The 25,854-nt window shown below is 37.8% G+C and overlaps 1 protein-coding gene across 5 annotated transcripts in view; it reads left to right on the top strand.

Annotated features, from left to right (window-relative positions):
• FAR2 (fatty acyl-CoA reductase 2) overlaps window positions 1-25,854 on the top strand; it is a 175,241-nt gene that overhangs the window by 134,484 nt on the left and 14,903 nt on the right. For 4 of the 5 annotated variants that reach the window (XM_070789895.1, XM_019961398.2, XM_019961399.2 and 1 more), the window contains exons 3-9: window positions 4,568-4,743; window positions 7,610-7,789; window positions 17,465-17,642; window positions 19,181-19,225; window positions 21,178-21,296; window positions 22,392-22,459; window positions 25,133-25,304. In XM_070789895.1, the coding sequence (XP_070645996.1) occupies window positions 4,568-4,743; window positions 7,610-7,789; window positions 17,465-17,642; window positions 19,181-19,225; window positions 21,178-21,296; window positions 22,392-22,459; window positions 25,133-25,304 (938 nt within the window). The remainder of the gene's footprint in view (window positions 1-4,567; window positions 4,744-7,609; window positions 7,790-17,464; window positions 17,643-19,180; window positions 19,226-21,177; window positions 21,297-22,391; window positions 22,460-25,132; window positions 25,305-25,854) is intronic. The other variant, XM_070789897.1, reaches the window with a different exon arrangement.

Raw genomic sequence — 25,854 nt, 5'->3', positions numbered from 1 at the left:
ACTGTTTCCCTATCTATCTGCCATGAAGTGATGGGACCGGATGCCATGATCTTCGTTTTCTGAATGTTGAGCTTTAAGACAACATTTTCATTCTCTTCTTTCAGTTTCATTAAGAGGCTATTTAGTTCTTCTTCACTTTCTGCATATCTGAGGTTTTTGATATTTTTCCCAGCAATCTTGATTCCAGTTTGTGCTTCATCCAGCCCAGCGTTTCTCATGATGTACTCTGCATATAAGTTAAATAAGCAGGGTGACAATATACAGCCTTGATGTACTCCTTCCCTGATTTGGAACCAGTTGTTGTTCCATGTCCAGTTCTAACTGTTGCTTCTTGACCTACATTCATGTTTCTCAGGAGGCAGGTAAGGTGGATGGTATTCCCATCTCTTGAAGAATTTTCCACAGTTTGCTGAGATCCACACAGTCAAAGGCTTTGGCATAGTCAGTAAAGCAGTAGATATTTTTCTGGAACTCTCTCACTTTTTTGATGGTCCAGTGGATGTTGGCAATTTGATATCTGGTTCCTCTGCCTTTTCTAAATCCAGCTTGTACATCTGGAAGTTCACAGTTCACATACTGCTGAAGCCTGGCTTGGAGAATTTTGAACATTACTTTGCTAGCGTGTGAGATGAGTGCAATTGTGCGGTGGTTTGAGCATTCTTTGGCATTGTCTTTCTTTGGGATCGGAATGAAAACTGACCTTTTCCAGTCCTGTGGCCACTGCTGAGTTTTCCAAATTTGATAGCATATTGAGTGCAGCACTTTCACAGCATCATCTTTCAGGATTTGAAATAGCTCAACTGGAATTCCATCACCTCCACTAATTTTGTTCATAGTGATGCTTCCTAAGGCCCACTTGACTTCACATTCCAGGATATCTGGCTCTAGGTGAGTGATCACATCATCATGATTATCTGGGTCGTGAAGATCTTTTTTTGTACAGTTCTTCTGTGTATTCTTTCCACCTCTTTTTAATATCTTCTGCTTCTGTTAGGTCCATACCATTTCTGTCCTTTATTGTGCTCATCTTTGCATGAAAAGTTCCCTTGGTATCTCTGACTTTCTTGAAGAGATCTCTAGTCTTCCCCATTCTATTGTTTTCCTCTATTTCTTTGCATTGATCACTGAGGAAGGCTTTCTTATCTCTCTTTGTTATTCTTTGGAACTCTGCATTCAAATGGGTATATCTTTACTTTTTTCCTTTGCCTTTCACTTCTTTTCATAGCTGTTTGTAAAGCCTCCTCAGACAACCATTTTGCCTTTCTTTTCCTTGGGAATGGTCTTGCTCACTGCCTCCTGTAGAATGTAACGAACCTCTATCCGTAGTTCTTCAGGCACTCTATCAGATCTAATCCCTTGAATCTCTTTGTCGCTTTCACTGTATAATCATAAGGGATTTGATTTAGGTCCTACCAGCGTTTTCTAGTGGTCTTCCCTAATTTCTTCAATTTAAGTTTGCATTTGGCAATAAGGAGTTCATGATCTGAGCCATAGTCAGTTCCCGGTCTTGGTTTTGCTGACTGTACAGAGCTTTTCCATCTTTGACTTCAAAGAAAATAATCAATCTGATTTCAGTATTGACCATCTAGTAAAGGTTATATTATCAGGCCTGGCTAATATAGTAAAATAGGACCCTAATTATTACTGTGGCTTCAGTTGATGCAGCCAATTCGTGATTTATATCAATGGATTGTAATCAATACCACCTCAATCAGAATACTTAAATTTCTTTTTAAATTACATTATGTTCATTCAGATATCCCCTCTTATTTGAAAATATAAATCCATAAATAGGATGTTGATTGGGACTTTATTTCAAAAGTCCTTTATTTCAAAAGGACTTTATTTGGGAGAAATAGTAATTATCTCCTAAAACAGTAATGCTGTAAATGTATCTTTGTGCTGTTCAACATTGTACAGGTGGTCTGAAAGTATAGTAAAATTTAATAATATCCTCTGACTTTTAAAGTCTCAAAAACCTGGGACTTTCCTGGTGGTCCAGTGGTTAAGAATCTGCCTTCCAATGCAGGGGATTGGGTTATATCCCTGGTTGGGGATTAAGATCCCACAACTGTGGGGCAATGAGAGCCCAAGTGCAACAGCTAGGGAAGCCCCTCCATTCCACAACCAGAGAAAGCCTGCATACCCTAACAAAGACCCAGCACAGCCAAAGAAAATTTAAAAAATATAATCATAAAAGCCAAAGGCAACAGAAAATGTTTGCATGGCAGCTTGCATCATCTGTGACCAGCCCCATTGCTAAAAAAGTAGACACTGAGGTCATCTTCCATGTCTTGCTCTCAAGCAGCCAAAAGTCTTCACAGGACAAAGTCAGACTCAACAGAACCTCAAATAGATTTCTTATGAATGAAATCTATCGTGACTCAGAAAGAGCCTCCTATAAATTCAGTTGTTTAAAAAGGAGGATAACTGTATAAATGTGGCATAAACTTATCCAAAAAAATCCAACCTGTGTCTGTTGTATAATTAACATGAACTACAAAAGAAAATTGTGATACTGGAGAGGACTCTTGAGAGTCCCTTGGACAGGAAGGAGATCAAATTAGTCAATCCTAAAGGAAATCAACCTTGATTATCCACTGAAAGGACTGTTGCTAAAACTGAAGGTCCAATACTTTGACCACCTGATGCAAAGAGCCAACTCATCAGAAAAGACCCTGATGCTGGGAAAGATTGAGAACAGGAGGAGACGGGGACAGCAGAGGATGAGATGGTTAGATAGCATCACGGACTCATTGGACATGAATTTAAGCAAACTCCAGGTGATAGTGGAAGAGAGAGGAGGCTGGCATGCTGTGGTCCATGGGGTTGCAAAGAGTCAGACATGACTTAATGACTCAACAACAACAACAACACAAAGGAAAATGTTCGACTGTGAAAGCAAATATTAACATCCTTATGATCCATTATGGCTTCCCTGGTGGCTCAGATGGTAAAGCGTCTGCCTGCAACGCGGGAGACCCAAGTTCGATCCCTGGGTTGGAAAGATCCCCTGGAGAAGGAAATGGCAATCCACTCCAGTATCCTTGCCTGGAAAATCTCATGGATGGATGAGCCTGGTAGGCTACAGTCCATGTGGTCGCAAAGAGTCGGACACAACTGAGCGACTTCACTTTTATGACTGGAGAGCTGTTAAATGTCTTTCAAAAGAATTTAAATGACCTTTGTTGAGAATGTCCCTGAGATGCTTTATCAATCTTAGATGTCAAAAAAGCATTGAAGAGTGGCCTAACTTTTGAATTATTTTCAGGATTATAGTAACACAATATTAAAAAGGCTGGTCCTACAGTGCAGAAAAATAGTAGCTTGGGGACAGATGTATATTATCCTGCCAGGTCAGTATGTGGATTTAATTCCCTTCCCTAGTTGGCTTCATTAAATTTCCAGGATGTCCTCTGAACATGGTCTTACCTGATACAAACGAGACACGATTTCTGTAAATACCTGAAATCAGCTTCTTATTACCCAGCAGAGAAGCCTGGGGTAAATCTCTAGCAGGAAGGAGAAGCCTTCTGCTAAGGATCAAGGAACAGATGAAAACATTCTTTTGGAGTTAAAAGGGAAAGGAGGATTGTTTGTCTCTACTATATTAGTATTAAACCACATCCTAATTTTCTCTGCTCTTAACCTTTCTAAACGTTTAACCTTACTTTTCTTGCCCTTACTTTTCACAAACCAAACTATTACTACAATAAAGTTTTATTTTATCAAAGTAGATTGGAACCAAGATGGTTTCATTAAAATTGTTATTTTCCAAGAAAATGGAAAATACCAATTCAACCTGAGAACTTCTATGTGGAAGGGAAAATAGAGGCTGTGTTTTACCTGAATAATTGTAATAAAAGCTATATCTGCCAGTACTCTTTCCTTTTCCCTTTATAAATAAATTAGAATATTAAAAAATCAATTAAAATCTGATAAAAAGTACACGAGCTCATGTAATCCTCTTACTAGACAATAACTGCCATTTATATATTAAAATGAAATTATATAAAAAATTTATTTGTTTTACCCATTACAAATTTGCTTAATTTGTTTTTTTCCTAATTATCTTTGTGCTTCTAAGTCCTCTTGTTAATCTGATGCAATTAACCAAGTTGTTTTGAACCTGCACTTATGAGACCTTCTTAAAGGCTGGTGATTTTGCTGGTAATTTGTCAAGGTATATAAAGGCTGGTGAGTTTGCCCTGAAAACAGTATCTCCCAGGCAGAAATGGAAATAATCACCATGTTTAAACACAAAGCTGTCTTGGAAGGGAAGAGAGGATGGTGCAAGATATGGATGACTTATTACCACTGCTTCACCCAGGAAAAGTTCAAAATACACTCCTTACTGGTCACTGGAACTTTTTCCGAATGTTTATCAAAATAAGAGGAGCAAGAATTATTCTAAGTTGACCTTGAATTGCAGATGACCTTGAAATATAGCAGATGGCTGTCATATTATTACAACTAATAACCAGTTTTTGTGAATTAAAATGAAATAAATCAGTGAAAATAAGAACATTACTGGTGATGATGATCTTTGATGATTTATATGTTTTAGCTGTTTGAAAAAGTCAAAGAAGTTTGTCCAAATGTGCATGAGAAGATCCGAGCTATTTCTGCAGACCTCAATCAGAATGACTTTGCCATCAGCAAGGAGGACATGAAGGAGCTTCTTTCCCACACAAACATCATCTTCCACTGTGCCGCTACCGTGCGCTTTGATGACCACCTCAGGTACAGTCCCAGGCCCCTTTCATGACTTGTATTACACGTGTGTGTGCACACATATGTGTATGTTTCTTCATTATTTCTATTTTGAAAAAAGAGATATTCTCAATGAAAACAAAGGAGTAAATCTTTTCCAGAATCTTACCATCCACAGATAACCATTTAATATTGTGAAGACCATCCATTTCAACTTTTCTTTATGCATCTGTAATAAAATAGCCTTATGTTCAATTTCTCCAAAAAATGGAATGATGTTTTTTTTGCAACCTGTTCAGTTTTATTTTTAGATATCTTTCATTGTCAACTGATAATTTATTATAATTTGTAGTGACTACATGGCATCCCATTGTACATGTATATAATACACTCAAGCAGTTCTGTACTGAGGGACATTGCTTAGATGTTTCACTGTTATAAACAGCTCTGCAATGAACATCTGTGTATATACATTTTTTCCCTTCAGGTAAATTCCCAAAAGTAGAATTATTAGACACATGCCAGATATGTCCAGGTTATGAACAGTTTATATTTTGACATATAATGCTAAGTTGCTTTTCAAAAAGGTGGTATGAATTTACACTGTTCTTGGACATATGAGTGCTCATTTCAGTACCATATTACAATTCTTTAATTCTTTTTATCATTGTCAATATGAAAATGGAAATAGTATTGCAAATTTTGGTTTTTATTTCTTTGATAATCAGAAAGGTTGAGAATGTTTAAATGCTGATTGACAGTTTATTCTTTTGTGAAATGCTTGTTTGTGTTCTTCACCTATTTTTCTCCTGAAACAATTTTTTTTTGGTCTATTTTAAGACTTCTTGGAAGATTTAGCATATTAACTCTTCATCTTTTATAAGGCTCAAAATATTTTAACAGTTTATCGTTTGTCCTCAGCTCTGTTTTTATTATTTACAGTTTTTCATTATTTCTTCTAGTATTTTAATTGTTTTATGTTTACATTTAAATCTGACTCATTTAAAATTTACTTACCTCTAAAGAATAATAGGAAAATTCTATAAAAATAAGAGTGATGTGTATGTGTTGTACAGTATATTTTTTTAATATTAACAGATGGTTATTTTTTAAACAACATATATTAAATGATTTATTTTCATTTTTTGTTTAAAATAAAATAGTATATTAAATGCCTATTTCTGAATCCTTTTTTTAAAAATCCCATTAATTAGACTTTCTTTTCCAGTACCACAATATTTTAATGACTACTATTCTTATTTTATTAAGCAAGTATACACACATTTTTCTCTTCTTAAAGAATTTTCCTGACTTTTCTCACCTCTTGATTAAACTTAGAATAAATCTGCCAAGTTTGTTTAAGGGTTGTGAGTTTGATTGAGATTACCTTGACCATGTAGATTGATTTAGAAAAATAGCATGATTTAGACATTGACTTTTCCTACCTAAGAACAATGTATATCTTCATTCAATTTTTCTCTTATGATCCTTAATGAAGTTTCATAATTTTCTTATATAGAGCCTACTTATTAATTTGATATCTTTTAAATGTTCTTTTTTGAATATGTGCTGTTCTTCCATTGTAGATTCTAATTTTTGTTTCTATACAGGAAAGCTAGCGATTTTTTCATGTAACTTTTAGAAGTGAACACCAGTTCACCCCAGTTTTTTCCAGCTGCTTCTGTTTTTTCTCAGATATACAGTTATATAATCTGATAGTGATTTTGTGGTTGGCTTTGCAGTGATGGTATTTATTATTTTCCTCTCTAATTATAAGGCTGGAACTTCAGAGCAGTGTTAAGCAGTAGTGATTGTGAGCATTTTTCTTAACTCTGACTGTAAAACCAGTACTCCTTACTTTTCACCATTAAGTATACACAGGCTATCAAATTGAAGTATATGTATTTTTAAATAATTTTCTTCTTATTTTAGTGAAATTATAAAAATTGAACTGGAAATGGGTATTGAATGTCATTTAAAAATTTTTCTATATATATATATTTATACATGATCACATATTTTTTTTCTTTTTTTGAGTTAGAGTAATAGGTTTCCTAATTTTGTATTAAACATATATTTCTAGAAAAAGAATTACTTCAATGTCATCATATCCATATGTTTATGCAGCTTTGTGTTCTATTAGGTAAAATTTAGAGTTTTAACATCATTTTTTTAACTGAAGTATAGTTGATTTACAATGTTGTTTTAATTTCTGCTGTAGAGCAAAATGATTCAGTTGTATATATACACACATATATACATGTATACATTCTTTTTTATATGCTTTTCCATTATGGTTTATCATAAGATACTGAATATAGTTCCCTGTGCTTTACTTTAGAAACTTGTAATTTATCCATCCTATAAATAATAGTCAGCATCTGCTAATCCCAAACTCCCAATTCATCCCTTCCCCACCTCTCTCCCCCTTGGCAACTTCATCTGTTCTCTATTGACATCAATTTTTATATCTGACCTATACCTTTGCAATAGAAACATATTTATCACTCTATATTCACTGTTGCTCTCCTCTAGTTTATTTGAATTTTCTAACTTAAGGTAGATGCCTAATTTATGTTTTTTATTCTTTTAATGGCTGCTTAAGAAGTCCCTTTATAAATTCAGAGGATTGTGATTTTCTTTCCTTCCAGTTGATTTAGAATCAGATGACTTCTCAACATGTATCACAGAATTTATATGCACAAAAGACATCATCAACATATAACATATTCCAAGTATCATATAACTGTGTGGCCATGACCCACACTTTTCCTCCTGGTCCTTCGATGCAGCCACAAAAATCGGATGGATATGCCAGTTACTGAAGTAGGTGCAGCTCCAGCAAAATGGGATGTGACTTGCCTCACTGTATTTCCTTTTGCCTAACCTTCTCCAGACATGCTGTGCAGCTTAATGTCACTGCCACCCAGCAGCTTTTGCTCATGGCCAGTCAGATGCCGAAGCTGGAAGCCTTCATACACATTTCTACTGCCTTTTCAAATTGTAACCTGAAGCACATTGACGAAGTCGTCTATCCATGTCCTGTGGAGCCAAAAAAAATCATTGACTCCATGGAGTAAGTAACATGGGTTACACGGTGGGTGGGGGTGAAGGGAGACGGACTTTCGTTCATTTACAAAGTAAGACAGTGAGATACCCTGGGAGCAGAATGCTTTGAAAAGGTGCCAGCTTCAGCTCCCTGTCCTTGCTATTCTCTGTCCCCAGTGGGGAGTAGAGTGCTTCTTGATGGAGGAGAATTGGGATAGAAAAGCTGTATTAGGTTGCTTAGAATTCCATGAGGTACTTGAGAATACTTTATGGAGGTGGTTTCTCACTTCTTAGTGAACTAAGTTTTGCTACTAGATTTTTTTCAAGGGAAGTATCAGGGCTTCCCAGGTGTCACTAGTACAGGAGACACAAGAGGTGTGGATTTGATCCCTGGGTCAGGAAGATCACCTGGAGGAGGGCATGACAATCCACTCCAGTATTCTTGCTTGGAGAATCTCATGGACATAGGAACCTGGTGGGCTACAGTGCATAGGATTGCAAAAGAGTCAGACACAACTAAAGCGACTTAGCATGCACCCAAGGGAGGTTTGCATACATAGCATGTAAACGTCCAGAAGAAAGGCTTTATCATTAGACTGCAAAGGTTCTGCAACTTACTAGCTCTGTGACCTTGAGCAAATCTTTGGCCTCTCTGAGCCTTAATTCTTTCATGTGTGAAATGAGGCTAATAATAGTGCCTGTCTTTATAGCTGTGATGATAATGTGAGTTATACAAAGCAGTTACTACAGTGCTTAATAGCAGTTAATCAAAAAATTGATAAAGAAGAACTAATAGGGAAGAGAAATTTCTTCCAAATCTGGCAGAAAGTGTCAGTTTCTTGATCTGTTCAGCTGAGAGACACTTCCCTTATGATCCTATTATGCAGGAGAGACAGAAGTCTAGCATTTTTCTCTTTGGCCAACTAACAGGAACTATTTTCTTTTTAGGACATCACCCTGATCTCAAAATAAGTATGTTTTTCTGTTCTGCCTCTTCATTCTTGTGTTCTATTTACCAAATTTGCCTTATTTTGTTTGCTTTTTAAAAGACTCTGCATAAAACATATTATAGCAGAGAAAATATACTCTCACAGTGGATCTGTCAGATTTTAATTTTTTATAATACTGTATTTCTATTTTAGATATACACTTTAGCTTTAGCTAAATCAAGAGTTTATTCCCTTCAGGGCAAACATTTTTATCTCATACAGCTCTGAGAACAGATATTTTTACCTGTCATTTTAAAATAACCAGGACGAAAGAAAAATGAAAGTCACTTAAAGGAGACAGAGGTTGCTTAAAGTTGCTAATAAATCATGATTTGCTTAACTGGTGCAAAGGAACCTTTCAGAGTCCAGAATTTCTCAGGATAGTTGGAGAAAAGACACTGTGATGCCAAAGTCAGTGCAGGAAAGTCGAGGTCTAAAGCCTTGACATGTTTTCAGGATGGAAATGATTTGTATGCTGTTTAGCCATCCTCTTACAGCTTTGTCTTTTGGTAAATGTGGTGTTTATGGATGTGATAAGCCCAGGAAATAGGAAATGGCAACCCACTCCAGTATTCCTGCCTGGAAAATTCCATGAACAGAGGAGCCTGGCAGGCTACTTACTGTCCATAAGATTGCAAAAGAGTCAGACCCAACTGAGAAAATGAGCACACAGAAGCCCAGGAAAGGAGCAGACTTCTCCCTGTCCTTTGATTTTTCTGAGAGGTCACCAGAGAAAAAGGTAGGAAATGGAGATTCAGTTCACCCAGAGATTCCATACCACTTTCTCCCTCCCACACTGTGTCCAGATGCTCAAACCCTCCCACACCCCATTTCAAAGAATAAGCTCTCCTCCCAGAGGAAGAGTTGATTTATTAACAGGCATTCTCCACTCCCCAGCATATGTCAACTGGTAAAGGCAGGTATCGGCTATATGATTGATGATCAAACTGTAATGGACATTTAATACAAAATTTATGTCTGTCTGTCATGTACTGCTCTCCAAGGAGAACAATTATTTTAAAACATACACATATGTGGCCAAACAGAACTAGGAGAACAATTATATTTTGTCTCAACAAAATGCATTTCAATGCAGTTAAGGAGCTAACGCTGTCTTTTTTTAAACAAAGAGAACATCATTACCACAGTTTATTAATTTAAATTTTTATCTTCAGAACCACCTGTCCAGCACCATCCCTCTCAGTCTTACATGTGTGCCGCAGTCACACAAAGTACTCTCTCTCATACGTCTCTGCCTTGGCTTAGGTTGTTCTGTCTCTAGAAGCTACATCTACCTCTGCTTCCTCTGGTAAGTTCTTATCCAGACATCAAAGCTTTCCTCTGGGAGCACATGGATTCAGGTGGCCATTCCCGTGCTCCCAGAGCACCCTGTGCTCATCCTCATCATGACATTTAGCACAGGTCATTCCAAATGTCTGATTATTTGTCTATATCTCCAGTGGCCAATGAGATTCTCAAAGGAGAAGACTGTCTCTTGTTCCTTCTTGTTCTTCAATGCCAGCACAAAGTAGGAACTCAAATATTGCTGAATGAATGAAAAGTTTTTGATGGAACTGGATGATCTTTGTTCATACCACTCTGGCTAAGATGTGTTCTTGCTTGTTTGTTTAGACAAAGCAGGAATAGAATTCCATAGCAAGCTGGTATTTGAGAGTGTGAAGTCTTACATATAAAATACATATATGCCCTCATCTTATCTGTGTTTTGGATTGCTCTTTTTTTCTTCTTAAACTTGGAATAAAACCTATGTGTTAAGTTTGGAATAATGCTTTGAATAAATCCCAGCAGCCCCTCACCAACTAGACCATTGTTCACGACTGTTTCAACAATTCCTGTATCAGATAGAATTTTCTGAAGTTTTAAAATGACAGCATTAAAGTTATTCTGAATAAATACTACTGCACCTAAATCCAGGTTTAGTTGCTCTGTTTTAAGAAAATATTTTTCTCTGATTTCTTCTCTATTTTGTAATTGGCCTCTGGTTAAAATAAAATTGCCCTTGGAGATTTTTAACAGTAACCCTATGGGGTCTAGCCACTGTTATTGTTCTGAGTACTGCAGTGGTCCTCATTTTTTACAAAAAAGGAACCAAGAGTTAGACAGCAAGAAAATCTTGAAGCGCTGTGATCAAATAAAATCTCTCATAAAAGAGTAATGAATACATTAATTTTAGATGGAGGGAGAGGAAATTATTTCACAATGTATGTATACATGCTAAGTTGCTTCAGTCGTGTTCAATTCTTTGTGACCCCATGGACTGTACAGGCTCCTCTGTCCATGGAATTTTCCAGGCAAGAACGGTCGGAGAAGGCAATGGCAAGCCACTCCAGTACTCTTGCCTGGAAAATCCCATGGACAGAGGAGCCTGGTAGGTTAAAGTCCATGGGGTCGTGAAGAGTCGGACACAACTGAGCGACTTCACTGTCACTTTTCACTTTCATGTGTTGGGGAAGGAAATGGCAACCTACTCCAGTGTTCTTGCCTGGAGAATCCCAGGGACGGCGGAGCCTGGTGGGCTGCCATCTATGGGGTGGCCCAGAGTCGGACACGACTAAAGCGACTTAGCAGCAGCAGCAGCAGCAGCAGCAATACTGGAGTGGGTTGCCATTTCCTACACCAGGGGATCCTTGACACCCAGGGATTGAACCCTCATCTCCTGCAGCTCCTGTACTGCAGGTGGATTCTATACCACTGAGCCACCGGGGAAGCCCCTTCACAATGTATATGTGTACCAAATCATCACGATATGCACTGTCTTAAAATTTTGTTCATCAGGTATACCTTAGTAAAGCTGAAAAAAAAGAAAAGAAAATCACCCATAAAACAGTAAAATGAACCTTTGTTTTTCCAGAGAAGCAATTTAATGGGAATTACAGTTCTGGGAAATAAAAGAGGGTGTGCACTTTTTTGCCAGGAACTTTCCCGATTGTGCAGGCTGAGGAGATCCTGCTTGGCATTGTTAATAAAGGGAATGGAACTGTGAACCAAACTCGACACCTCTCATTCCTGCCCGGTACTTCTGTCCTTCTCAGCCCACCCCATGTTCTGTCCATCTCACAGCCCAGCCCCTCCCTTCCTTCAGCCCATCTCTGAAAATCCAGAATTTCCTTTGTCCCTAACCATTCCCAAAAGATACATTTTGATTATCTTATTATGGAAACTTTAGTATACACACATTTTCATAATAAATTAGGACTTGATGTTTTTAATTGGCCTTTCGTGTTCAGCAACTGATTATCTGTGCACTTGTCTTCTGCCCCTCATCCCAACACAGACGTTTTATGATGTAATGATGTCACCATTCTTATAATTTCTGCCTGTATATTTCCAGCTTCTACATAGTTGGTAATATTTACCTTTAGAAACTCATGTGTGTAAATGGATCAGGGATGACCAACAAACTCCAGTTTTCCACAATAACAGCTTAAGTGGAATGTTTATTTTTAAAGATGCTCATAGCTGACCAACAAGGACAGAAGTTTGGGGCTTATGCTTCCCATACTTTTTAGGCCAAGGTAAATCCTCTTAGAGGGGCTGTGTAGAAGAAAAAAGCTTTTATATCTGTATAAAACCTGAAATAACTAGAGTTAGGAACCAGAAAAATGGATCCATAATTACTTAGTGCTTTATTTAGCATGCTTAAACCAATCTAGTAAATATGCAATAAGGGAAGGATTCTATGAATCATCACTGAGCAATTACTTGGAACAAAGGTACTTTCACAGACATTTAATTCCTTAACATAACATCGTAGGGCTGATACTATTATGGCTAATGTACTAACAAAGGAACACAGCCTCAGAAAGGTTAAGTAACTCTTCACAAATCTCTCAACTAGTAAGTGCAGAGACACAAAGGTTTTCCATGGCCACATGATTATGGTCTTTCTAGTATATGCACATACTTTCCCGTGTGATTAAATGGTGCTTTCTTAAGATAGGGACTGTACTTTCAAGGAGCTCACAGTCAAAGGCAAATAGAACAGAGCAGAATTACCTCAGAGGTGTGGTGGAGGAAATGGGATGTAGTGGGTTTGCTGGTGCTGAAGGACTCTAAAGACAGATGTGGGAGCTAGAACTGGAAGAATGTGTACAGTGGGGGACAGTCAGATGGGGCACACACTGGGCAGAGCTAGCGAAGGAAAAAAACCTAGGGCTTGCCTGGGACAGAGCTGTAAGCCCATTTTGGCATCACATAGGTTATATGTAGGCAAGCTGTTAGAGGTCAAGCTGGAAAAATAGAATGGAGCCACACTATGGACATTTTGAGTACCCTGCAGAGGGTTATGTTTAATTCTACAGACAGATCTGTTGAGGGAGGACTCGTGTGTGTGTGTGTGTGTATGTGTGTGTGTGTGTGTGTGTGTGTGTGTGACTTGGGCCATTTGTTTCATTTTGTTTTAATCAAGGAAAGACTTTGATGAAAGTGAGCTTTAGGAACATGATGGTTATGGAGCAAAAGGGGATAGGTTAGCATGGGAAGTCTCCAGAGGCATGGAGACCCATCACCTGAGATGGAATGGGGAAGGGGACTAGAGCCTTTCTGAATGGCAATACATGTAGAAAACCTGTATGTGTTTGTGGAAAGAAAAACCAATAGGGCATGGCTACTGCTTTGCCTATTGGCTTGCGTACACCTTTTTTTTGTTTTCATTCAGCTGCTAAGCCCTGTCTAACTCTTTGTGACCCCGTGGACTGTAGCCCACCAGGCTCCTCTGTCCATGGGATTTCCCAGGCAGGAATACTGGTGTGGGTTGCTATTACCTCCTGTAGGATATCTTCCCAACCCAGGGATCAAACCCACATCTCCTGCATTTGCAGCCATATTCTTTACCACTGAGCCACGTGGAAACCCCTGTTTATCTATTCTAGGGGAACAGAAAAAGCTAATTTTAGCATTTGTGCTTTTATTGTCAGGATTGTATAGCATTAAGATGGCATCTAAGCAGCTGACAAAAAAAAAACAAAAAACTGGAAATTCTGTGTACTTTTAATAGCGCCAGACTTCAACATGAATCAGAGCAGAATTAAATTGTTCTTAAATAAGCTGAATAATTTCCATGGTGTAAGGTCACTGGAACCACAATATGTGCTCAATAAAGTCTAAAGGGTAATACAGAGGCCAAGTCACCACAAGCATTAGGCTCAGATATACCCTTCTCCCCAAGAAGTGGTTCAAATTTACTTTGGAGCCAGTTAAATTTACTCTGAAGTCACCACCCAATTGAAGTTGGCCAACCTTTAGCCTTTCAGCGTCCCAGAACTTTTCACCACTGCCACCGGATACCTTAAATTCCAATTTTTCTTCATTTCCTCAAAGACATCCCCTCTCTAACTTTTCCACAGTCTCCCCACAACCTCACCTCCTTCTGAGTTCACCCATTCTCTCCTACCATTGTCTATCTCAGCTTCCCAAACTTTGGACAGCACTGGCCAATCATGACTGTTTTGTGAAAGAGCACACATTTAGCTGGTTCCTGGGGAGAGTAAGGTGATTGGACACAGAGATTAAAAAAATATAATCCTTGCACTCCTGGACTCATTGTAAAGTCGGGAAACAGACATGAGCAAGAACTTTTGTGTTCAGTTGCTCAGTCATGTCCAACTCTTTGTGACCCCATGGAATGTACAGGTTCCTCTGTCCATGGAATTTTCCAGGCAAGAATACTGGAGTGGGTTGCCATTTCCTTCTCCAGGGAATCTTCCCCACCCAGGAACTGAATCCTCGTTTCTTGCTTTGGAGGTAGACTCTTTACCCTGTGAAGCCCGAGCAAGAACATATAGCATGATAATTGCAGTAATCAAGGGACAAACATACTCCAGGTCAGAGAAAAGACAGCAAAGGTTACCTTGGGGGATGTCCAGTACTTACTCTCCAGAAAGCTTTTCCTGATTCACTACTAGGTTGGCCCTGTTTGCTGCACAGGAAAACTGAGGAAAAATATATATTCCTCTTGCTATTTCATTCAGTAAATACAAAAATTATGAAAATAAGGATATAAAAAGTTGAATAAATAAGTTTCAAACCAAAAAAGATAATAATATTTAGAGGAAATTGTCTGTATTGTGTATGTATATGTGTGTGTGACTTTTTGCTTCTTTTAAAGCTATTTAAGTAGAAGTTTAGACTTTGGAGCCCATGAGTTCAGACATCTCCTTGAGTATCCCGAAGTGCTTTGACTTAGTTTCAGAAATGTGCTTTAGTTTATATGGTGTCCTTTTTTCATGCTAATTTATTTACTAGTTTAAAGACAAGCAACAGCTCCAAATCAAATTTTGATAAAGAACATGGACCAATTTTAGGTCCTGAAAAGGGCATCACTTAACCAATGAATGTTACATTAATCTCTTTGAACCCAAGAAATGGAAAGGTGAGATATGATCTGTTTGGCTATATTAGAAAAGATATTTTAAAACCAACTGTGACCTTTCTAGATACATGCTTCTTGGCGTTTTTACTAAATATGTGTTAGATGTGTTAGCTCATTTTGTTTAATCAAATAGTTTTAAGTGTGGTTGTGAATGTTCCTGTTTGTCCTCATCACCTGAAACTTTAGAACACATGCAATTATTGCTACTTTTCACAAGTGCCAGTGGAGAACATGAGAAAATGATACAGTAGAATATGGTGGAGCTACAAATAGTAAAGGCAGATCATCTACAGAGTACTGCAACTTCTTTTGCTGTGTGTTCTTAGAAACCTAGAAACCAGTGTTTTCTAAGATGAGCTAACTCACCAAACTTGGAGAAGCCTCCAAGTGTTACCTTTTTCATGCACACCAACAGCAGTGACAGCATATGGTACCAGCCATGGGACATACAATCCGAGGGTATTGCTGGCTTTCCTTAAACCTGTTTCCTTAAACCTGATGCTTTCTTAAACCTGTTTTCTCTACAGCTTTGTTAAAACTGGGCTGTATTTCTTCAGACCTAGTTTTTTGTAACCTGTATGTTTTTGTAGGTGAAAATAAAAATGGTCTTAGGTCAGTTAATCCACTGCTGACCCACAAATAAGATGAGGTAAAGGTAACATTATTAGAAAGATAGAGAGGCGCCTAGATTGTCCCTCACTCTCTTCCAACACTCAGTGACCATGTGATTGAAATAACTTCTGTTCTTCTAAGTATTTGGAGTTGTTTTTAATTCTCAGACCTTCTCAGCCTTTCTCTTTTCAGTGTAAACCAGAAGGCATTTGATAGCTAGAAGATATTCAGCACTAGAACTGCAAAGCAAGGAAAACTAGACCATAACAGACAGTATTGACATTCCTCTCCAATATTGAAATTGAGAGTTGTGTTTCTGAATGTCTTGGCATTAAGCACTTCTTAAATACTCAATAATTTATCATGAGAGGAAAACGATAACCTCTAATAAGATTTTTCTGCAATCAAAATAATATGATTGTGTTGGGTCCAATAAAATGGGAATAAATGTACCAAACACATTAATTATAAAATCACACTGACATGTCACCTAATTTTTAAAAACTGTATTATATGCAAAGTTTCACCAAATAGATCTACCAGCTAAGAGAAACATTCAATATTTAATCAACAATAATTTCATTGCTCTCTTAGAGAAAAGCAGGTAGACTCTGGGATTATTAAAATGGTTTTACCATCTTTAAAAAAAAAAATTAGGTTGGTGCCATGGTAACTCAGTTATTCATGATACAGATCTTCTTGAAGGTAGAGGTATTCAATAGTCACTGTATTAAAGTTGCTTCATTGTGCTGTTCTCACCCCACTTGACAGACTATTAATAGTTATTAGAGCACTTTAAAACTCACTGGAAATCTCTGGAAATGATTACCAAGTTATTAGCATAGACTCTAAACAGATCTTCAAAATACAGTGCATGGATTCTAAAACAGATTGTAAGTTCTGATAAATGTAGTTGCCTTTCTTTGTTAAGACATTAAGTAGAATTTAAAACAAAAATCAAAGCTGAAGTTTTCGAGATTAGTGCCAAGGTTCTAATTGGACAATGGTGAATGAGAGGGGCTGCCACTGACACCTCTGATGACAGCCTCTCAAGTCCATGACCAGGGCAGCCAGCCCACTGTTGGACACCCAACTGGCACTCACAATACATTCATTGAATGTACCTTGATAGGTACATTCGCTCTGAGAGGCTATAATTGAAGATAGAAATTAGCTGTATGTAATCAAGTAGCAGGGAGCTTCCCAGGTGGCGCTAGGGGTAAAGAACCCACCTGTCAAATGCAGGAGACATGAGACACAGATTCCATCCCTGGGTCAGGAAGATCCCCTGGAGGAGGGCATGGCAACCCACTCCAGTATTCTTGTCTGGAGAATCCCATGGACAGAGGAACCTAGTGTGCTGCAGTCCATGGGGTCACAAAGAGTTGGACATGACTGAAGTGACTTATCACGCATGCACGCACACACACACTCAAGCAGCAGACTGCATAACAATTGGATAAATCTATTGAGACAGAAGGCCATAGGATTCAACTAGTAATGTTGGGCTAAGCAGTGGGGAGCAAAGATCTCATCCATCTTGCATCATCTGGATAGGTTCACACTCAAGCCTTGGTGTCCTTTGACAGTTCCGAATTTCAGAACTCAAGCTGGAATGGGGAAGTTCTGTTTGTCAGTGTCTCACAATTTCTTTTTGGTATGTTGTCTAATACATGCTGACAACGTTCTTTTTCACTCTGACTACCTTTAGGTGGTTAGACGACGCTATTATTGACGAGATCACACCGAAACTGATCGGAGATTGGCCTAACACATACACCTATACCAAGGCCTTGGGAGAGGTGGTGGTGCAGCAGGAAGGTGGCAACCTCAACATTGCCATCATACGGCCCTCCATCATGGGAGCAACGTGGCAGGAGCCCTTCCCAGTAAGCCCACTCGCCTGGATTCTGCGCTTTGCTTCTGAACCAGCATCCCTCCTGTCCAATTACTCTCTGATGTCTTTTTTGTTTTCCAGTATATATAGCTGAGTACAGCAAATGTGAGGACCAAAATGCACGTTTGGTTCGGGATTTATTCACCACCGGGCTCCTCTGATGTTACGCTGACTGTCCTAGAGCTGGGTGGAGTCTTCAGTTAGTTTCTCAATAACTCTAGTCTCAAAATTCCCGTGGGAAATAACTTTATTTCTTGGCTTCTCCACAATAGTTTAAATATACAAGAATGTTCCTGCTGGCCAAATTGATAATGTTAACAAATTGCCAGGGTAAATAGGAACAGCAAAGCTCAGAGAAAGTCCTCAGTTTAGGAATAATGATTTTTATCTGCATATACTTCTGTATCTTTTTGAAAGTACTTTGCATTATACCATCTTTTTTGAAGCAATTCTGTAAAGCTTTTGTACCAGATAAATCCAAGCTCCATTACTTATTGACATGCAACCTTTTACATATGAGTTGTCTCATATGTAAAACTGGGCTAACCACACCCATTATGGAGGGTTGATGAAATGAGACAGTGTAGAAGGCACTGGCACCTCACTCCAGTACTCTTGCCTGGAAAATCCCATGGACGGAGGAGCCTGGTAGGCTGCAGTCCGTGGGGTCGCTAAGAGTCGGACATGACTGAGCGACTTCACTTTCACTTTCCACTTTCATGCTCTGGAGAAGGAAATGGCAACCCACTCCAGTGTTCTTGCCTGGAGAATCCCAGGGACCGAGGAGCCTGATGAGCTGCCGTCTATGGGGTCAGTCGGACACGACTGAAGTGACTTAGCAGCAGCAGTGGTATGTCTACTGCAGTGCCTGGTCCCTAGTAAAAGGCTCAACTAATATTAATACCTTCAAGTTCTCTCTCCTTTCCCGTCTTATACATTTTGACTTTCAAAGATAAACAGACATAATGAGGTCAACTGGCTTGCTTTGGGCTTAGGAGACAAACTCATAAAGACATTTTTCTCTAACTGCTCCTGAAGATAATATTTTCTCTACCATCTATAGCAAGCTAATACAAGTTGATCTTGAGATAGAATGAATGAAAGATGCTATGACTCTTACAATTGTCAAGTAAGAGTCAATTTTCCGCAAACTATGTTTGAAATGTTCCCCTGAGAAGTTAAAATCAGGCCCAGGTGAGGAAAATGAATTGATTAGCAGATTATGATATTAAGATGAGATCCAGTTTAGCTCCTAAGATGTCATAGACAGCTTGCAACTATTCTTGATTCCTGCTATGAAATAAATGCCGGCAGAATTTTAATTCTTCCACAAACCAAGTGCAGAAAATATCCAGTGCTTTCTCACTGATCTCTGTTTGTAATTTTGGAAATAGTGGACTAGACAGTTTATTGGCTGGAGTCTCAGTGTTGTTGTTTGAAGTTTAAGATTAGACTGCAGATATTCCAAAGGTACTGTGATTTTCTGACATGTGGAACCAACTAGAGATCTTTTCCCTTTTCTCTTTTTAGGGTTGGGTTGATAACTTAAATGGACCTAGTGGGCTCATTATTGCGGTATGTATAACAGTGTGGAAATAATTACTTCAAATGTAGTGGAGGGACAGTAACAAAATTCTAATATTGGCTTAGCTTTACTGATGCAAAACCATAAGTGTTCCTTTACTCACTACAATTGATGCAAATTATTTCAGTTTTGCTGATTGAAAAATAGAGGCAGAATGAAATTACTTTAATTATCTGTCAATATCATTATCAGGAAAATAGAAGTACTGTGATATCATCAATTGCCACTTAGGAGTTTTATTTTTGGATAGAATTTTGAGCCTCTAGTACCATGCTTAGTTAACACAGGATGGGGGTATTTCCTTCTTTTTGCTCTTTAACCATAGCTAGAATTAGGGATGTGATAAAACTCATATTCCCAAAGATTATTAAATTTATGTGCATTTGGATAGAAATATATAAATGCATAAATACATCAACATTGATTTCTCAATATATCTAAGAAAAAGGACTACCAATTAAAGCAAGTTTTTCAAATATAAAAATTGATGACTATAGGACACACTTTTGAACACTAATCCTCTCACAGACAAGGAAAACACCAACCGCTCCTCTGGGTCAGCAGACCTTTGCGTGTGTCTCCCTGCAGGGGAGACTGGTCCTGTGAGCTGCGGCGCTTTACGGCTCACACTGAAGCATTTTAGGCTCAGAACTACAACTCTTCTCTTTCGGACATTGAAATGGACTTCACCTCTTTAAATGAGTTTAAATTTTGTGAGGGATCTCATGTTTCAGACTGTGCCTCTGTTCTTCACAGAACTAGATCCAACATGAACTACAATACAAATAAAAGACAGTGAATTATGACTACTTGTCAAAGACAGTAACAATGAACTTCTTTTTAATTTCTTTCGATTTCTGTTCCCTACCTGCCTTCAACTCTTGAGGCTTAGTTGGAAGTGAGTGTTCAGTAACTCAGAACATAGCTATTTTAACATGATCCCAGAGTGAGTTTTATTACACTGTTAGCAAAGCTACACATGCATTCAGATTTTCTAAAAATTTCCAAATTGATTTCCCATATTCCAAAGGACAGGAGGAGGGCATGTCAACCCACTCCAGTATTTTTGCCTGGAGGAATCCCATGGACGGAGGAGCCTGGTGGGCTATAGTCCATAGGGTTGCAACGAGTCAGACTCGACTGAAACAACTTAGCAGGCATGCTTGTCCAAAGGAAGGTTAATCAGTTACAAGAAGACAGAAATTAGGAATATAAGTGCTGACCACTGCAAATTGATGTTGGAAACATGCAGGGTGTAAATAATCAATTACTTCAAAAAGTCAATAAACTGGCTCCTTTATTTATTGACATGGCATTTATTAACATGAACAATTCCCAATTCTTGCATCTATATAGCATCAGTGATCTGTGAAGTAAACAAAGATACTGAACAAAAAATAAATAACGGTGGCCTTTTCCACAAGTAATAAAAAGTTGTTGTTAAGCAGTGGAATTTTACCAGTTTAAAAAGGCATTTCTATAATTTCTAGTGCCTATTACTTCTTATAAACTAGTAGACTCTAGCTAAAAATGACATCATTTAAGAAATGGTAAGTTAAATTAATGGGAAATTTGGGAAAACTTAATTCTTAGAATATCTTATGAATTAATTTTTAAGATATTAAATCTTATTCTTGTTTTTTTTATTTTATTCTTGGTGTTTATTAATTAGCTAAATACATTAAACTCCTCACAAGTTTGAGGAATTTCACTCTGAAGAGGAACCTGAGGATCACTGGTGGTTCTTGGAGATGGCACTTGAACTTGGCTGGGGAGGTTGGATGGCCTGAGAGCAGTCAGTCTTGGCACATTAACCTAGCAAGCAGTGATCAGCGTTAGTTATTATTACTACCAGCATTGGTACTATCTGTCTGATATATACTTTAGCCCCAACTGTTACTTAACGCCTGGCTCAATAATTTATGTCCTTTTGTCTGTGCAGGCTGGGAAAGGGTTTCTTCGGTCCATAAGAGCTACTCCGATGGCTGTGGCAGATTTGATTCCAGCAGACACAGTGGTCAATCTCACTTTGGCTGTAGGATGGTACACGGCAGTTCACAGGTGTGGAGGGGATCCTTAAACTGGCTTTCAAAGATTTGATGAGGAGGAGGGTAATTATGTTGGGCACCTATTCAAAATATATGAATTTTACTGAAGAAGACCCCAAATGTGAGAGGTTATCTGTTTGGATATTTCACAGAGTTCCAGTTATGTCATAATATAGGCATTGAGTTTTTTATAAATACCAGTTAGTACTTGGTTGATCATAAAATAATAAATTCTTCAAATCACTTAACCATGAAATTCTCAATAATTGAAAAGCTTTTCTTTCTATTCAGCAACCTAAAACACAGCTTCCTTTTTTAAGGCAAAGAAGATAAAAGTAGATGAAATGAGAGCATATTTTTCTTCACTTCTCAGTTCCTAATAAAAGTCAAAAGTTCAGATCACCATGTGTGTGTGAGAGAGGTATTTTCTAGTACAAAGAAAAATAATAGGTTGTTTGTATATTTAACTTTGTTAGTAAACAAAATTTTTATTAATTATCTGAAGTTAGATATTTAGATGTTGTCCAATCCAACAGCGCTTCATTGGATTTAGGAAAAAACAAACCCATATTTTTGCAAAGTAAAGATGTCAAGGAGTTAGAAATACAGTTTGCTCTGTCATCCTCATGGTGCCTCCATTTGCTCCATAAATATGTCAGCCTACTGGGATTTTGTTCCTCCTACACATGTACACACACACACTTGCACTTTTCCTAGTTTTCCGTTTTGTTTTTAACCCAAAGAAGGAACAAAAGATGCAAGTGTTGCGTGGAGCGCCTGTGTGTCAGGCTGTGCTTAGTCGCTCAGTCCTGCGCAATTCTTTGTGACACCATGGACTGTCGCCTGCCAGGCTTCTCTGTCCACGGGATTCTCCAGGCAGGAATACTAGAGTGGACTGCCATGCCCTTCTCCAGGGGATCTTCCCAACCCAGGGATTGAACCCCGGTCTACCACATTTTAGGAGGATTCTTTACCGCCTGAGCCACCTAAGAGTGCCTTAGTCATGGGAATTATTGAGAAAAAAAAAATTTGTTTAAGTGTTATTTTCCCTTATCTTTCTTTCATTAGTTCTCCATTTTCTTGTATTCACTTAACTTTCATTTTTCAGACCTAAGTCGACATTGGTCTACCACTGTACATCTGGCAACCTCAATCCCTGTAACTGGGGCAAAATGGGTAAGTGCCTGTAGCAAGTACCTAAGGAGCCATTAGAGAACGCGCGTCCACAATTAGCATCTGCCGCAGGGAAAACAACGTGTCGTGGAGCTTTGAGTCTAATGCGGGAAAAGATAAAACATAGGTAAAGCCAGAAAAATAACTGCAAATTGTGAATGTGTAGAGTTAATTAGAATGCACTGTGGTATCTCAAAGAAAGGGACCAGCGAAACAGCGGCGTGAGTGTGAGCAATAAGGGGTCCATTGGCTGTAGGGATTTAAAAAACAAATAAAGTCAAGCCAAAGTCAGTATTTATAAGCAATATCAGTGATAAAATACTTCTCCTGGCCACTGTGCTCATGCACACAGCCCTCGCCCCCCCGGACATATCACTGAGAATGTGCCATGATTAATGGCCAAGTAGATTTAGAAAAATCCAATGATACTAACTGGTATCATTGAGTCAGTGATACTCTTTATTAATTTAGGCAGTCAGCCATAGTGTAACCTTGAAAGTAGCCTGTTGAATTGAATTAGAATTAATCCTGCATATGCCAGAAAATTAGCTAACCAATCTTGTACTCTGCTTCTGATTTTCTTATGAATATCTAAAACTTTTAGATCATCTAATTGCTGTTTAGCTACTAGATGTTGAAAAAAATTAAATGTGCTTAATTTGTTAGAATCTTATTTCCAATTCAGAGCATTCCACTGCACTATTCTATTTGCAAAGTTATTATTTCAGTAAAAGTAAAATGAAATTATCTATTACCATCATATCCAGTTATTTAGATCATATAATGAAATAATTCTGGAAATATTTGGAAATAAAAATAAATCTTCTCTATCTCAGTAACAGAATTAAGGTATCACTCATAAAAAGAGGCATTAGTAGAAGTAACCAAAATACTTAAGTTCTTAAATCAAAAGATGCTACATGTAAATTCCATACATGGGATTCAAAATAGTCTTCTTCTTGCTGAAAATTCTTACTGTCTATTTTATGAACATACACAGTGTAATAGTTAAAAGTGATCTTAAAAATAATCTAATGTGCTTACTTCTTTTGATTATAGTACATATAAAACTCTCATTCTGCTTTTTTCTCTTTTCCTTGTTTTTAAATTGAAGTATACTTATTTACAATGTTGTGTTAATTTCGTGTATATAGCAAAGTGATTCAGATAGATATCTGATATAGATATGTAAATAGATAGATATCATTCTGCTCTTAAAATAAACTTTGCTTTGACAGAAATTGCTGAATCAGTGAAAGTCAGACAGTCAAATCACTGCAGCTTGTTCCATGTTACACAGCCACTTATTAACCTTTTTCTTTATATATGTATATATTATTCAACTATAGCTGACTGACAGTGTTTCAGGTGCACAGCAAGATGACTCAGTTATACACAAACAGAGATATTACTTTTTAAATTACTTTCCATTATAGTTATTACAAGATATTAACTATAGTTCCCTGTGCTATACTGTAAACCTTTGTTGCATATCTAATTTCTTAAAATTAGAAATCTAGCTTTCTATTTGCCACGTACTAACTTTAACACTCAACAAGAAGGATAAAATTTAGAGGAAAGCCTTTCATTCACAAAACCATTACAAACTTTGTATTTTCAAAATGAAAGTATGGTACAATAAAAATTAAATTCTTTAAAAAATAGTCTAGTGTTCTCACTTTATTTTACACACAAAGCCCAGAAAGAGTAAATGATTCATTCATTGCACATGGGTAGCAGGAGCCGGACATAGAAGTAGATGACGGGTATGAATGTCTAATGATCACCCCACTAGGGATTTGTAAAGTCAACATGAATCCCTCTGGGAGGAAAAGACCCAGGATCAGATGTTTCTGGATAATCTTTTCTGTATGGGGTATATATTTTTCATACAAACTTCCAGGTATTATCTTTTACAGAGGACAGTAACCATATTATCATAATAATTGATAACTTCATCATAACTGAGCAATGAACTTAGGCAACTTTGAAAATTCTACAAAAATAAAATCAAAACTGAGTTCAAAAGAATGAGTACCTTTTGAAAATAAGTATTTGATTTACAGATGTACATTAAAAGCTTTAAACCAGGTTTTATATAAGTAATGATATACTTTTTAAGATTATTATTTAAGAAAACTCTGGAGACAAGAGTAAAACAATTGAGTCTGACATATTGCCAGAGTAGTAGAAATACCAAAGAAGTAAAAGACTGGTATTTAAAATGAACCAACATGAAGGAATCCTAATTTTAGAGTCTCTCTTTTACATAAATCTTTATAAAAGTTTACATAAATCTTTATAAAAGTTTAAGTAAAATGTTAAGAAACTTTCCTGATTGTTCTGCAAGTGATGATCCAACCAAAGAAATAACACCCCCAGGCTCTGTCTTGGGCTTTCTGAATAGACTAAATAACCTTGAAATTGAATTGAAATTTTAGTATTGACTAAAACTATTTTCCCAAGAAGTTGTTTTAGGGTAAAGGTTTCAAGTGAAGGATTCAATTCTTAACCAATTTACATTGTTTAAATTTGCAGATGACCACTTGCCTGGTGTAAAAATCTTAGTATTATTCTTGACTTGACCCATTGCAAACGCCATCCACCATAATGGGTGGCATTTGCAATGCTCCTGGATTTAGCACTTAATCTCCCCCATCCCCACCCCCTCTCCAGGACTCCAAGTCTTGGCAACCTTTGAAAAAATCCCATTTGAGAGAGCTTTCAGGAGGCCGAACGCTGACTTCACAACCAACAACATCACAACCCATTACTGGAATGCTGTCAGTCACCGGGCCCCTGCCATCATCTATGACTTCTATCTTCGTCTCACAGGAAGGAAGCCCAGGTGAGAAACGGAGACAATAGCTTTAGGAGTGTCTGCATGAAAGTTAAGGACTCCAGTCCTTTGCCTTCCCATCACCTACGGGTCAAAGTGACAGTTGAATCATAGTTATGATTATATCTCTAAGGGAGTTAACTATATCTCTAGTTATGATTTTATCTCTACAGAGGGACAATCAAAGCAGTAGTAGTGGGAACCCCAAGGGAACCCTACCTTAATGTTAAGGAACTTGCGTGATGAATTCACCTAAAAAGAAAAGCAACTGAGAGTCTGTATCTGGGAGTTTGTAAACTGTTAGATTCAATCCCTGGGTTGGGAATTTCCCTTGGAGGAGGGTATGGCAACCCACTCCAGTATTCTGGCCTGGACAATCCTGTGGACAAGAGAGCTTGACGGGCTACAATCCATAGGATCACAAAGAGTTGGATGTGACTCAGTGATTTAGCAGGACAGTTAATCTTACAATGTGCTACAATGTTAACAGCCTCACATACACACAAGGGGTGATGCATGATGACCTCATTTTAATTCTCACAACAACCCAAGGAGGGTA

Source organism: Bos indicus, chromosome 5 (genome assembly GCF_029378745.1).
Source record: "Bos indicus isolate NIAB-ARS_2022 breed Sahiwal x Tharparkar chromosome 5, NIAB-ARS_B.indTharparkar_mat_pri_1.0, whole genome shotgun sequence".
In the NCBI taxonomy this organism is placed as follows: domain Eukaryota; kingdom Metazoa; phylum Chordata; class Mammalia; order Artiodactyla; family Bovidae; genus Bos; species Bos indicus.
Note: the sequence above shows the minus strand (reverse complement) of the source record. Positions and strands in the feature narration are given on the sequence as shown.